The sequence below is a fragment of the Garra rufa genome, chromosome 23 (genome assembly GCF_049309525.1).
Source record: "Garra rufa chromosome 23, GarRuf1.0, whole genome shotgun sequence".
Taxonomy (NCBI): domain Eukaryota; kingdom Metazoa; phylum Chordata; class Actinopteri; order Cypriniformes; family Cyprinidae; genus Garra; species Garra rufa.
The window spans coordinates 8,734,666-8,747,345 of NC_133383.1; the positions used below are offsets into that span (position 1 = coordinate 8,734,666).

General features: G+C 33.4%; 1 protein-coding gene across 1 annotated transcript in view; it reads right to left on the reverse strand.

Annotated features, from left to right (window-relative positions):
* Positions 1–4,511: 4,511 nt before the first annotated feature.
* The window catches only part of fgfr1b (fibroblast growth factor receptor 1b), a 32,074-nt gene continuing 23,905 nt past the window's right edge, over positions 4,512–12,680 (reverse strand). The window contains exons 8-17 of the mRNA XM_073830239.1: positions 12,292–12,485; positions 12,046–12,191; positions 11,840–11,961; positions 10,599–10,709; positions 10,303–10,493; positions 10,097–10,219; positions 9,944–10,014; positions 9,695–9,832; positions 6,435–6,540; positions 4,512–6,257 (exon numbers count right to left, since the gene is read on the reverse strand). Coding sequence (XP_073686340.1) covers positions 6,075–6,257; positions 6,435–6,540; positions 9,695–9,832; positions 9,944–10,014; positions 10,097–10,219; positions 10,303–10,493; positions 10,599–10,709; positions 11,840–11,961; positions 12,046–12,191; positions 12,292–12,485 — 1,385 coding nt within the window. The 3' untranslated portion in view covers positions 4,512–6,074. The remainder of the gene's footprint in view (positions 6,258–6,434; positions 6,541–9,694; positions 9,833–9,943; positions 10,015–10,096; positions 10,220–10,302; positions 10,494–10,598; positions 10,710–11,839; positions 11,962–12,045; positions 12,192–12,291; positions 12,486–12,680) is intronic.

Sequence of the window (12,680 nt, forward strand, 5' to 3'; positions counted from 1 at the left end):
TGAAGTGAATATTTAAAAGCAGACGCATTTATCAACAGAAGACAAGTGTCCAAAAAACATTATCAAATCATAAATGGAAAAATGACATAATTGGAAAACATAAGTCATGCTCAACCAAGTCATTTCCACCACAAATAAATCATAATTCTAACATGAAAAAGTAATATTTAAGCGATTAAACGTCAAAATTATTACAAATATGAGATTAAAAGATGTATTTATGGCATAAAAAGTCATTATGATATCTAAAGGTTTTTGTGCCATAATTATGATTTACCAAAGCATGATTTTTTTTTACATATATATACATATAATGTCGACATTGTGAGATACTAAATCATAATTATGACATACAAAGTCAAAATTATGACAATAAATGAATAATTGTAACTTTTTGTCATCATTTTGACTATTTATCTCATATTTTTGAATATTCATTTCATTATTTTGAAAATTCTCATTATTTTAAACTTTTTAATCTCATGATTATGACTTAGTATCACACAAAGTCATAATTTTAATTAACCAATTTGTTACATATAACACCGGGTATATTTGTAGCAATAGCCAAAAATCCATTATATGGGTCAAAATTATACATTTTTCTTTTATGCTAAAAATCATTAGGATATTAAGTAAAGATCATGTTCCAGTAAAATATTTTGTAAATTACCTACAATAAATAAATCAAAACTTCATTTTTGATTAGTAATATGCATCGCTAAGAACTTCATTTGGACAACTTTAAAGGCGATTTTCTCAAAATGTCGATTTTTTTTGCACCCTCAGATTCCATTTTTTCAAATCAGCACAAAGCTTATTTATTCAGTTTTCAAAAATTTTGCCACATGTGACCCTGGTTTTGTGGTCCAGGGTCACATGTGGCAGAAACTGTCTCCATGTGAGTGGGTAAAGACAATTCATTTATCTTGACCTTGATCCTATGCATTCAACTTCGTTACGTCATTGACAAGAGATGATTGTAACCGCACACTTTTCTAAAACAAAAGCCAATTTCCAAACTTCCCAGAATCATTGCCCAAGACAGAATTGGTGTGGTACTGTTGCCTAAATGAGACCGAACAAATAAACATCCAATCAAGCGATCCTAGAAAGCAAGTAGAACGTTTCTTAATTTGCTCTTGGGTGTTTTGCGGTCAAAAGAAACACATGGGGAACAACTGGTATAAACAGACAGGCGATACTGTTATTATGCTATAAAGTTACATCACAAAGGTTTTTAAATAGACTTTCGTGCATAAATGATGATGGAGAAAAGAGCAAACACAGATTAAGTTACAACTGCCTATGTGTGAGAGTGTTTATGAGACAATGGAAAAGAATAAAGCAGATGCCTGTTTTACAGCTATAAAATATGAACACCCTCTCACTCTGAGGTCATCTTATTTTGAGACACAAATGCTCATTATTCCATGCACATTATTTCAGAATTTGACTTGTTCAGACTAGAAAAGACTATTCTTTCATTAATCTAGATAAATAGATTTTTATTATTCGTTGTCTGTTCTAATATTTGTCACTTAAGCAGTCTCATCTGTACTGCAAAAAAGAATCTGTCTTGAATATTTATAACCTGCTTGTTCTTGCCTTGTCCTGAAGTCTTCTTCTTGGCTGAGAAATCGTTCTCTTCTCTTTATAGGCTATTTGGATATCCTGACGGATCAAAAGGTGTCAGCACATCAGCCCTATCGTAAACACACAAAGACACGCAGCTTAACAGGTGTCATGACACCTTGACATCGAAACCATGAGAGCTTAGAGAAATAAACACAATGAGTGACGGTGTCATAACCGACACCCGAACGCAAAGACAGTTCTCAAAACACTCAGTGTGTGCAGGGAATGCAGAAAACGTTTTGTAAAAATTATTTCAATAGAGACTTTCAATGAGAACAAGAACAAAAACGACTAAAAAGCACATTAGGAGGCAAAAATCACGGTTGTAACTGTAATTTGACATAATGTGTAGGTTTAAACGTCCACGTTTGAGGTTACGAATATGTGTAATTTATTTATAATTACTTTTCAAGTAATGATAAATCATTGTTTTACTCATATATCAACACTTGCAGTTTTTTAAAAAACATTTTCTTATTTTTTTAGGGTTAAAGGTACGGTCATATTTGGCCTACCCTTGGTAATCCGTGGGCGAAATCCAGTCATTTCAACAGGAATCGACGCGTTTGACGAAGATTTTCCCACATAGTTTTACTAAGGGTTCAAGCTTGTCACCCGAATTTGACCACTGACCAGAAGGAAGCTTCTTAGTTTTTAAGATGACTTCTGTGAGGTGTGCTTCACTCATTCCTTAGTACAACTTATTTTTCACGGAAGAGCTGGCGACGCCATTTTACATTTGATGGTTCTGGCTTCCGGTCTCATCTGCGTCATTTTTAGCTGTACAAAACAGCTCGATTTGGCTAAATATTGCAAATTGGTGTGTCTTACCATATTATTTGTGTATTATCCTAATTATGATCAAAGGGTCTGCAGTTTTACTGTTTACTGCATGTCATTATTTTTCTTGTTTTTTTCCTATCCAACTTATTTGTGACCCTGGACCACAAAACCAATCTTAAGTAGCATGGGTATATTTGTAGCAATAGCCAAAAAGTCTTGATTTTCCTTTTATGTCAAAATATTAGGATATTAATAAAAGATCATGTTCTGTAAAGATATTTTGTAAATTTCCTACCATAAATGTATCAAAACTTAATTTTTGATTAGTAATATGTATTTCTAAGAACATTTTGACAACTTTAAAGGTGATTTCTCAGTATTTTGATTTATTGCCCCCCTTAGATTCCAGATTTTCAAATAGTTGTATCTTAGCTAAATATTGTCCTATCCTAACAAATCATACATTCATGGAAAGCTTATTATTCATATTTCGTCCATTTGTAAATTTTATTGGTCTGGTTTCAGCTATTTTTAGCTGTACAAAACAGCTGGTTTTGCTCCTTGATATTGCAGATTTGTCTGTTTTACCATATTATTTATGTATTATCTTAATTATGAACACACTGGTTTGTAGTGCAAACAGTTTTACTCTTTACTGGATGTTGTTATTCTTCTTGTTATTTCCCTATAGCGGCCAATAAACTGGAAGTCTCACCCATAGGCTTACTTCCATGTAGAAGAATAAGTTGGATAAACAATGGACCTTTTTGCCTGTGAAATTTCGCCGTAAAAATTTAAAAGTGAAAACACTAGTTTTAAGGAATACAATGCTAAAGTCTTTAGCAACATATATATGTAACATACACAATAGATTTAGAATTTACGTTTAGGTATATAGAACAAAATGTAACGTTTTTTAAGTGCTAAGTCTAACCACATATATATGCTATAATAACGTAAAAGAAACTGCTATCAAGTTGCTAAATAAGGTTTACGATTACCACAAAATGTGAGTGTACGTGCTTGATGAAGCACTGAGACATTTACCAAATTATTAACAACTTGCATAAAACAAAATGTTAAAGTCACTCACTATTATAAGAACCAGTGGGACATTCCAGAGGGAACACATGGCTTGAAAATGATTCTTTTCCGATGTAGGACAACAAACTGAACCAATCCATATCACACAAGCACAACAATCATTGAAGTGCCTTTAGGTATGCAATGCTAAGTCTTTAGCCTACAACTTGGTAACATAACACCTTTATGGAGCCCAGATAATTACATTTGTTTGCTCAAATGTTTGTCTAGAGGCTGTGGGTTGTAATGACAGCACTGTCGCTACAAGAGCACTTGAGTCATTTATCCAGGACTTTCCTGGACCATCTGTCAAAGGTGATAATGGCCAACGGTTAATTGCACCTCATGGCCCATTAGCTGCTCATAAAGGCAGGTGTGTAGTCCATAGATAGCTTTTACAGGGGTGCAATGGCACAGACAGACTGGCAGATGTGACTCCTAACGGCTCCTATTTCCAGGCATTAATACAATTATGACCCTTTCCTGCCAAAAGCAACAAGATTACTGAGATTGAAAAGACAAAGATGTTAAAAGGGTTCTAATGGATCAAGCAAATGAGAAACATCCTAATATTCCAAGTCACTGTAACATAGTTTTTAATGCTAATAATAACTTTGAACTTATTTACATTCTATCTATCTGAAAATCTGCTTAGCATTAATCAAATATCTAAAGAGTCACTGAAGTGCTTCAGCTGTCTTGTTTCACTGCCATGAGAGTTTTTCCTCGTGATATACAGCCTGATGCTGCTGTGTTTGCTCTTGCTGTTGGCGTGGTTAATCGATGAGGGGCCGGCGGAGGGGAAAAACACTTTCTTCTCACCGTTAATCATGCGCTTAGCTCTCGCTCAAGCTTTCAGCGTGAGCAGACGGATCGCATTTAAGTCAGCAACTTCTTATGCACATCTGCCCTTCCAACAACCTCTGGCCTGGAAGTAAAGATGTTTCATCTGTCATTTATTTCCTACGGGTGTGAGTTACATATACAAATGCAAGCTTAAGATCATATTTTATATATAACATTTTTTATTTATATTCCCACAGGAAGGCAATATCAGCTTATTGAAAGCCTGAATATAAGTGCATGGCCACAGCCTTGAAATTCACATCAGGACATACTGTACATAAACAATCACACACGCATCAAAACTCTATTCTGAGAACTAATCTCACAATCCTGTCACATAAACAAACCCTGTCGTTTGAGAGTCAAGCTTAAGATAATGCTATGGTGCTAACAGATTGTCAACCACCATGCCGATGCTAAACAGACATACATATTCCAGCTGTTTCATATGAATAGTAACTTAACATTGAATCACACTAGGGGTCGACCGATTATTGACTTAGCCGATTATCGGCACCGATATTAAGCATTTTTATGGTGCATTTTAATGGTTATCGGTATCGGTCATTTTCAATTTGCCAATAAAATAATGTAAAAGCACTTAAAGAATGTTTTTGTCAGAGGCCTTGTTATTCTTAATTTGGACAAATTTGAAAATATCGGTCATCGGTCTACTTAATTGGTCATTATCGGTATCTGCAATGAAAAACATATCGGTCAACCCCTCAACCCCTAAATTCACACTTTAGTGACTCAGGACACCAAACAAATGCAAGCAATGAGTAACAGATTTCATTTGTAGCTTATTTCAACATATAGAAAGTCTCCCATAAATCTATGTGATCTAAACAGGCTTGAGATGACATTTTTAACCATAAGTTATTCATTTTTCCCACATTGACACAACTAGTCAGAACATATTTGATGTTCAAAGGTGAATTGTCTAATATCTGCACGAACTAGCGTTGCCAAACGGCATAAAATAACAACAGGTTTCCTTAAACATTTACTCCTATCTGCCATTGGTCGAACAAACAGATTCAAGCTACTGGTCAAGCAGGTCAGAATCTAATAGCTTTTACAACTTTCAGGCGTTCTTGTATTTCCAAGATACAAGAAAGTATCTGAATATCTTCAAAATAGCTAAATTACACACTTCATTCTTAAGATAATATCCTATGATTTTGTTCCAATGAGATTTCATTGCTAGACTGCAGAAGTAGAAACCAAGCGACGACAAAATGTTGCTCGTCACTGTTGGACACAGTGTGGGGGATCATTTTTGAACAAAAAAGGGAATAAACAACCTCATACAAAAATAATAATAATTATAATAGTCATATAAAACCATATTGTTTATATAATTTCATATTTGTACAATTTACAAAGCCAGCATCGTCTACTGGGTAACACTTGGAAATATTTCTCCACTCCATTGACTTTGTTGGCGTCGATAACCATATTTATCCTTCAATGATGCTTTTCATACATCTTATTTAAGGACATTCGATGGACGAAAAGTTTGATAGTTCCCCACGTGAGACTCTTTCAGTCTTGTTTTAGAGTCTGCTGGTAGGAAACGTTTCCTCCTGCTTGCGTTTCTGTGCTAGAACGGCCCAGGCTGATCTCCTCAGTCTCTGAGCCTGCAGAGTTTAAGAGTCAAAGGAAGCAGAAAGATGTAGAGAGATCCTCTGTGAACATAGAAATCCAGGCATTCTCTACTGTCAGCGTTTTTTGAAGGATCGTACAGTTTGTTGTGGGGGGGCTGTCGGTGGGATGCAGGGTTCTTCAGGTCCAGACTCTCTTAAGAAAACTGAATCTGGCTCTGAGGAGCAGGTGGAACTTCGTTCATTCAGGATGACCTGAGAATACATGGGCTCCAGGGGAAGGGAGAGGTCCAGATACTCCTGCAAGGAAATATATACGTTAATATGTCATTCCCACAATGAGAACGGTGAACATTTTCATCCATTTTGGACCAAAGTCTTAACAGAGTTGCTGACCATGATGCACATTTCACATTAAATTTGAGTGGGATGCTGAATTGAAAGGCAGAAAGAATCTATGCAGTCTGCTGGCCTTACCTGATTGGATATCATGGACAGAGTGCGATCGAGGTCTTCTACCAGCTGTTTGAAAGTTGGCCTCTGTGTGGGAACCGCATGCCAGCAGTCTTTCATCATCAGGTATCTGAAAAAACAACAACATTGCATGAGTGAGTCATTATGTGAAGACAACATGAAATATTTTTGCACTTTATTCAGATTTTTTTTTAATACTGCTAAAGTAACAAAAAGTGGAAATTTTTTTAAAACTTGTATTAAAATGGTGTGACTCATTTTTGAGTGATTTATTTAAATAATGCAAAAAAACAAAATTATATAGTATACAAAAATATTTCAAAAATAAAATGTATTATTACTAGGGCCGGGACTCGATTAAAAAATTTAATCTAATTAATTAGAGGCTTTGTAATTAATTAATCGAAATTAATCGCATTTTAATCGCATGTAAATATTTGACCTGAGAACAGTGAGAATTAAGATTTTTACATGGATTTTTAGTATACCATTGAATAATGACTGAATACATAAGCTTAAGCAACAAAATATTGTTTATTTTTGTTCAACCAAGTCCAACAGACCAGTGCAATATTGCAGCAAGCATAGGGTAGCAAGAGGCACGTTCTTTCATTCCAAGAACTCTGCTCTTGTGTTTGCTTAATTATGCATTTAAACGTTAATGACCAAACCTATCATTATAAATGTTGCTGCACATGGAATATAACGCGGATAACATTTAAAAAAATAGTTTTTATCAGGTTACACACTGATTATTTATCACTCAAACCCCTTTCTCTACCTGTCCGTTGGTCGCGTATATTCTCCATGTTTGTAGTTTTTTAACACTTTTTATGCGTGTTTGTAGTTCTAATCGAATCCTCGTTCACGGCGCAGTGTGTTGCGGGCAATATTAGCAGTTAAGAGTGTGCATTGATCGTTAAGTAGTAGACCATCCGGGAATCTTTGGAATACTTTTTAAACATACTACGATTTGGGACATTCAATACTATTTAGGACGGACGCAGCTTCTTTGGCTTGTCTGAACGCTAGTTGGTGCTCCAGTATAATCGGTCCGCCGAATTCATCCAGTGAGAAACGTTCCGCGGTGCAAAACTTAGTGCGATTAAAATGCGTTAAAAAAATTTAACGCGTTATTTTTGTGTAATTAATTAATCTAAATTAACGCGTTAAAGTCCCGGCCCTAATTATTACTAAAATAAATGAAATATGTAGTCTGATTCAAGTTTTTTATAATTATTTAAGTAATTATTATTGCTAATGAAATAAATATTTATTAAAATAAATAAATTACAACACCTGTTTTATTAAAAAATGTGTTACATTATAAAAGTTTTTAAACGATTCTATTTAAATCAAATCAGTTGCAAACCAAAATATTGAATGTTGTGGAAGCCTGTTTCCGCCACTGAATTTTAAAAAAAGGTGTCCTTTTTTCTCAAAATTCTGATTTAAACTCACAAATCAGCCTTTTTTCTCAAAACTGCGTGAAATAAACTCACAAATCTGACTTTTCTCAGAATTGCGATTTAAACTCAAATTTGCTTTTTTCAGAATTGCAATACAGTAGTCAACATTCGAAGTGGATCAAAACCTTTCATCAAATTTGTCCTAAAACCAAAAAGAATACCCATTCTTATCTTAGGACAACTTTTGATTAACTTTTTTGATCCACTTCGAATGTTGACTACTGTATAAGCTAACAAATCACTTTTTTAAATTGTGATTTAATTTCACAAATCTGAAGTTTTTTCTCAGTATTGTGTGATATAAACTCACAAATCTGACTTTTTTCTCAGAATTGTGTGATTTAAACTCACAAATCTGACTTTTTTTCTCAGAATTGCGATATAAGCTCACAAATCAGACTTTTTTCTCAGTATTGTGTGATATAAACTCACAAATCTGACTTTTTTCTCAGAATTGCATGATTTAAACTCACAAATCTAACTTTTTTGTCATAATTGTGTGATTTAAACTTACAAATCTGACTTTTTTTTCTCAGAATTGCAATATGAGCTCACAAATCAAGACTTTTTTTCTTAGAATTGCATGATTTAAATAAAAAAATTGGATTTTTTCTCAGAATTGTGATTTAAACTCACAAATTAGCTTTTTTTCAAAATTGCATGATTTAATCTCACAAATCTGAAGTTTTTTTCTCAGTATTGTGTGATATAAACTCACAAATCTGACTTTTTTCTCAGAATTGCATGATTTAAACTCACAAATCTAACTTTTTTGTCATAATTGTGTGATTTAAACTTACAAATCTGACTTTTTTTTCTCAGAATTGCAATATAAGCTCACAAATCAAGACTTTTTTTCTTAGAATTGCATGATTTAAATAAAAAAAATCTGACTTTTTCTCAGAATTGTGTGATTTAAACTCACATTTTTTTTTCAGAATTGCAATATAAGCCAACAAATCACTTTTTTCTCAGAATTGTGATTTAATCTCACAAATCTGAAGTTTTTTCTCAGTATTGTGTGATTTAAACTCACAAATCTAACTTTTTTCTCATAATTGTGATTTTAACTCACAAATCTAACTTTTTTTCTCATAATTGTGTGATTTAAACTCACTAATCTGACTTTTTTTTCTCAGAATTACAATATAAGCTCACAAATCAAGACTTTTTTTCTTAGAATTGCATGATTTAAATTAAAAAATCTGACTTTTTCTCAGAATTGTGTGATTTAAACTCACAAATTAGCTTTTTTTCAAAATTGCATGATTTAAACTCACAAATCTGAAGTTTTTTTCTCAGTATTGTGTGATATAAACTCACAAATCTGACTTTTTTCTCAGAATTGCATGATTTAAACTCACAAATCTAACTTTTTTGTCATAATTCTGTGATTTAAACTTACAAATCTGACTTTTTTTTCTCAGAATTGCAATATAAGCTCACAAATCAAGACTTTTTTTCTTAGAATTGCATGATTTAAATAAAAAATAAAACAAATACATAAACATCTGACTTTTTCTCAGAATTGTGTGATTTAAACTATGATATAAGCTCATAATTGTGAGTTATAAAGTCAGCATTGTGAGACAAATTCAAAATTCTGAGAAATAAAGTCAGAATTGTGAGATACATGAGAACATATCAGTCTTTCTTTCACCTCAAAACGACTTTATAACTCGCAACTGCGAGTTTATATCTCACAATTCTGAGAAAAGAGTCAGATAGTTTTAAAGATTCTATTGATCAAATGAAATGGAACATCTTTTAGTCACTTATTATATTGTGTCATACATCTCCTGAGAGCAGGCTGAGGGTCTGTCCATGCGATGACCTTCTCGTAGTAACTTGAACAGCTCTTCAACGGGCACTCCTGGATAAGGCGAGCCCCCCAGAGTGAAGATTTCCCACAGAAGAACCCCAAAAGACCACCTACAACATGAGATCGCTCAGTTAGTACCAAAACACAACCAAAGAACTACTTGCTACGAAGTAAGAGCGCTGAAGATATACTGGAAATTAAAAACATATGAGCCATCTTACACGTCACTCTGATGTGTGTAAATCCTGTCAAACAAAGCCTCAGGTGCCATCCATTTGACAGGAAGCCGGCCCTGAAGAAGAAATAAAGACATTTACTTGACACATATTGACTTTTTAGATAATAAATATGATTTCGAAGAACTGACTGCATACATTTGTAGTCTTCTTGTAGTAATCTATGTGATGGACGTCCCGGGCCAAACCGAAGTCTGCTATCTTCATTACATTGTCGTCTGTTACAAGTACATTACGTGCTGCCAAGTCTCTGTGGATACACTGTTGAGACCAAAAAAAGTATTAAATTCAGCCCACATTTTGAAGATTTTTTAAAAATAAATCACACCATATGTCAGCAATACCTTTTTGGATGCCAGGTACTCCATGCCACGAGCCACTTGGTAGGCACATGAGACCAAGTCTTTAATGGACATACTCTCTACAGGCACCTGATCAGGATTGTAACAGTACTCCATGCCATGCGGTCGACGGGCACGCAGATATTCCCGCAGGTTTCCTTTAGAGGCATATTCCACGATGACATAAAGAGGGCCTGGGGGAAGGTAGTAAGAGTGTTTTTAAAGAGGAAATCCTTGCAGTGTGATCCAACATTATCTAATGCCATGTGATTGTAAGAATTCTTCATACGGGCTCTTACCATCCTGGGTACAAGCTCCGAGCAGGTTGATGATGTTCTTGTGTTTGCCAATCATCTTCATCATCTCCATCTCTGAGATGAGGTCAGACAGGTCCTTCTCAGTGGCGTCAGCTAATAAAAACATGCAAAATGTTAATGAGGTGTGGTTCTACACGAATAAACATCTGATAAAAAATGTGCTTTGGTCTTAAAGCCCCCATGAAGTCAAAAATTGAGTTTTATGACAAAGATCTACATTTTCCAAAAATATTATTTTCTAAATTGTTTTTTTTTTTCTATTTCTATCCTTATTATTGAATATTATTATTTGAATAAACATAAATATAATTAATTAGTTTTTTGTATTTTGTACTATTATTATTATTACAATATTTTCCTAGATTTGTATTTTTGTCTGATTTTACAGAAAGTAAATACCCAAACATTAAAATAAAGAGAATATATTGGGAAAATATTATTAGTATTATTACAACTTCTATCTTTATGATTAAATATTATTACTGAAATAAACATATAAATATGATTGTTCTGTTTTTCTGATTTTACAGAAAATAAATACCTAAACCTTAAAAAAAATATATATTGGAAAAAATATTAGTAGTATTATTAAAATTTCTATCATTATTATTAAATATTATTATTATTTAAATAAATATATAAATATGATTATTCAATTTTTGTTTGATTTTAAAGAAAATAAATCCCTAACCTTAAAATAAAGAGAAAAATATTATTAGTATTATTACAATTTCTATCCTTATTATTAAATATTATTATTTAAATAAATATATAAATTTATTAAAAAAAAATGCTACATTTTTTTTTATAAAAATACCTAAACCTTAAAATAAAAATAATATATTGGGGAAAATATTATTATTATTTTTTTATTTGTGTTATTAATATTTCTATCCTTACTATAACATATTACATATATATATATTTTTTTATTATTATTATTTTTTTTTCCTGGATATACATTTTATTTAAAAAATATTTATTTATTTAATAGAATACAATTTTGTGATGTTTATAATTACAACAAAAAGATTTGCCAGGTAGGTATAAACAATAAACTTAGTATTAATAATATTATTAATAATAACTTAATATTAATCATATTTAATATTACTAATTTGATAGTATCTGATAATATTAATTTATTTAGTCATTTATTATTTTATTAACCATTTAATTATTTCATGGGGTCTTTAGGGCTGTTATTTTGCAAAACCACTTACATTTCAGCATCTTCACAGCGACTTTAGTTATCCGGTTGGGCTTGTCTTTGTCCAGTCCAGTGGCTTCGCCCATCACCACCTGACCAAAGCAGCCTTCGCCCAGAGGTTTCCCAAGTACCAGCCTGTTAAAACATAAACAAATTTGCAAAATGAAGTCTACATTGACCCAATTACAGAGGAAAGCAGTGGATGAGCAGTGTCCGTACCTCTCTCGGGGCACCTCCCAGCATGGGTCCTGGGGAAGCTCATACTCAGACACCCCTGAAAGCATGGGCGTCCCGCTGGAGGAGAGTCGTGAAGGTCGGACCAACATAACTCCAGAGTTCAGAGAGGAACTGGATTCCACCGACACCTGTAGAGCGAGAAAGCAGAATGGGGGTTTTTAAGGGCCCTTTAGACAGATACAAGGGCCCTTCTTTGGACAGCAGTACATCAAAGGCCTTATCTGTTACCTGTCTGCGGAGAGGAATGCTTTTGGCCAGCTTATGCACGGCCAGCTGGCTGTTGAAGTCACTCTTCTTGGAGGAGCTGCGGACTTTGACGATGGTGGCGATTCCTACCATGAGGAAGATGAGGAAGAATCCAACGCAGTATATCAGCACCTCCAAGTAGGACTGACTGGGGACTGCAGAGGGAGCAGTTGGGGCTTATGGGACAAACAGAAGGCTACAGTCAGTAACAAAAACTACATTTATACATTATTTTATCATCATTATTTTTAAACTATTTTAGTTTTTATTAATATTTTGAATTAACTTTTATTTTTATATTTTAGTTAATTTTTAATTCTATTTCATAAGTCTAGTTTTCCAGTAAAAACATCCTCAAAACAAGATTTTAC